Source organism: Rhipicephalus microplus, chromosome 10, assembly GCF_043290135.1.
Source record: "Rhipicephalus microplus isolate Deutch F79 chromosome 10, USDA_Rmic, whole genome shotgun sequence".
Classification (NCBI taxonomy): Eukaryota; Metazoa; Arthropoda; class Arachnida; order Ixodida; family Ixodidae; genus Rhipicephalus; species Rhipicephalus microplus.
Genome location: NC_134709.1, coordinates 20,372,502 through 20,374,481, shown reverse-complemented (window position 1 = coordinate 20,374,481; position 1,980 = coordinate 20,372,502). Strand labels below are relative to the sequence as shown.

Here is a 1,980-nt window from a genome sequence, read left to right as displayed (position 1 = left end):
AATTAGCCGCTGAGTTACATGAAATTAAGGATACATTGAATGAACTTAAAGGACTGAGGCCTGATATTCAGGAACTCAAGCTTATAAGAGAGGATTTGCAAAAAATTCTGCTTGAAAACAAGGAACTGAAGTCACAAAATGCAAAGCTGACGCGCAGGCTGGAGGAGCTAGAGCAATACCAGCGATCAAACAATCTAGAAATCAAGGGCATACCTCTTGACAGTGAACCAATATCAGTGGTAACAAAAATTGGCGAACTGATAAAAGAGGACATTGAAAAGCATGACATAGACGTCTTCGGGGAACCGAGGAAATCAGAGTTATAGGTCTGGTATTCATGATGGCTGCGACTAATGCTAGGAAGGTGGCGAGAATGTCGTGAGTAAGCCGTTGATGGCGTCATTGCATAAGCATTGAATCAAGAATACGGCGTGCTATACCGATCATCCTCTCCCATGCACCGCCCATGTGGGACGTGTGCGGTGGATTGAACCACTTACAGCTGGTGTTCGCTAGGAACCTGCCAAATTGTGAGCTATTGAAGCTCTTAGCGCCAATTCCAAGTTCTCTGCATGCACCGACAAAATTCGTCCCGCAGTCGGAGCGTACAAGCTTCACAGGTCCTCTTGCGGACATGAACCTTCGAAAAGCATTTATGAAGCTCGACGTGTCCATTGAGTTCAATGTGCACTGCCCGAATGCTTAAGCATGTGAACATTACTGCCTAGCGCTTACTGTTGGCAATACCACCTCTCGTTCGGTGGGAGGTAATCAACCAGGGGCCATAAGCATCGATTACCACGTTTGTAAAAGGGGGCTCCGTGCTGATTTGGTCGGCCGGAAGGTCAGCCATCTTCTGATTGTCAAGGCGTCTTGGTAGCTTCTTGTACGAAATACAGGCCTCCAACTCAGAGGAGATGCACCTTTTGCCTCCAACAATCGAATATACAGCAGCTCTCACAGCTCCCTCCGTGATGTGTCCACCTTGATGTTGCACACAGCCATGGTGGTGGCGCACTAGGCGTTTCGCGACATGGTGTCGGCCAGGTATTATTGAAGGGTTTTTCTCTTCATCTGGAAGGTCACCTTTGTTCAAGCGGTCACCGACACGGATTAGCCCCTGGGCATCGAAAATTGGATCAAGCTTTCGAAGCGAGCTTGTCTTATGAACTTGCTCTCCTCTCTGTATACAACGCAGCTCTTCTGAGAATACGTCCTGCAGCACAGAGTGAATAATGATGGCCTTGGCTCGATAGAGTAGCTCCACGAGATCCATTTCTTTTGGTGGCGAACTCTTCGCACGACGGGCAACCCGGATTATGCAAGCCACAGCTCGTGTGAGTGAGCTCCAGCTCGAAAACTTGTTGAATCGTTCAGCTCCTAGTTGCAGTCGCTGGTTGGTTTTCGTTACGAAGGTGCGGACCTCAGGGCGTACCTCTTCGTCGTCATTAGGGTCTATAAGCTTGAAACATGATGATGATGCTTCCCCTTGAGGTTGAGAGAGAAAGTCGGGTCCTGAAAACCAGTTCGTCTTCTCGAGCTGCGCTGCTGGAATTGGTCTGTTGGCGTGGTCTGCTGGAATTTCTTCCGTACACACGTACTTCCCCTGACCCGGTCGTGTGCTGGCACGTATGCGCTGAACTCTGTTAGCTACGTACACATAGAATCTTCGCGTTTCATCGTGTATGTATCCCAGAACTACCTTGCTGTCTGTGTAAAATGTGACAGAACTCGGCCGGAAGTCTAACTCCCGTAGTATGGCATCGGCCATTTCTGCAGCAAAAACCGCTGCACACAACTCCAGCCTTGGGATTGTGTGGTCTGGTTTCGGCGCGAGCTTCGCCTTTTTCATGACAAATCCGACATGTTTGTTTCCCTGCTTGTCGATTACCCGTAGGTACGCTACCGTGGCGATGGCACTCGTGGACGCATCTGAGAACACGTGAATTTCTCTAGTGGCGGCTTCAGAAGTTGAGTGCG

At 49.2% G+C, this 1,980-nt stretch overlaps 1 protein-coding gene across 1 annotated transcript; it reads right to left on the bottom strand.

Moving 5' to 3' along the window:
• Window positions 1-724: 724 nt before the first annotated feature.
• Window positions 725-1,771, bottom strand: LOC142774881 (uncharacterized). The gene has a single exon (XM_075876032.1). The coding sequence runs from the start codon at window positions 1,769-1,771 to the stop codon at window positions 725-727; it is 1,047 nt and encodes a 348-aa protein (XP_075732147.1).
• Between the last annotated feature and the right edge of the window lie 209 nt (window positions 1,772-1,980).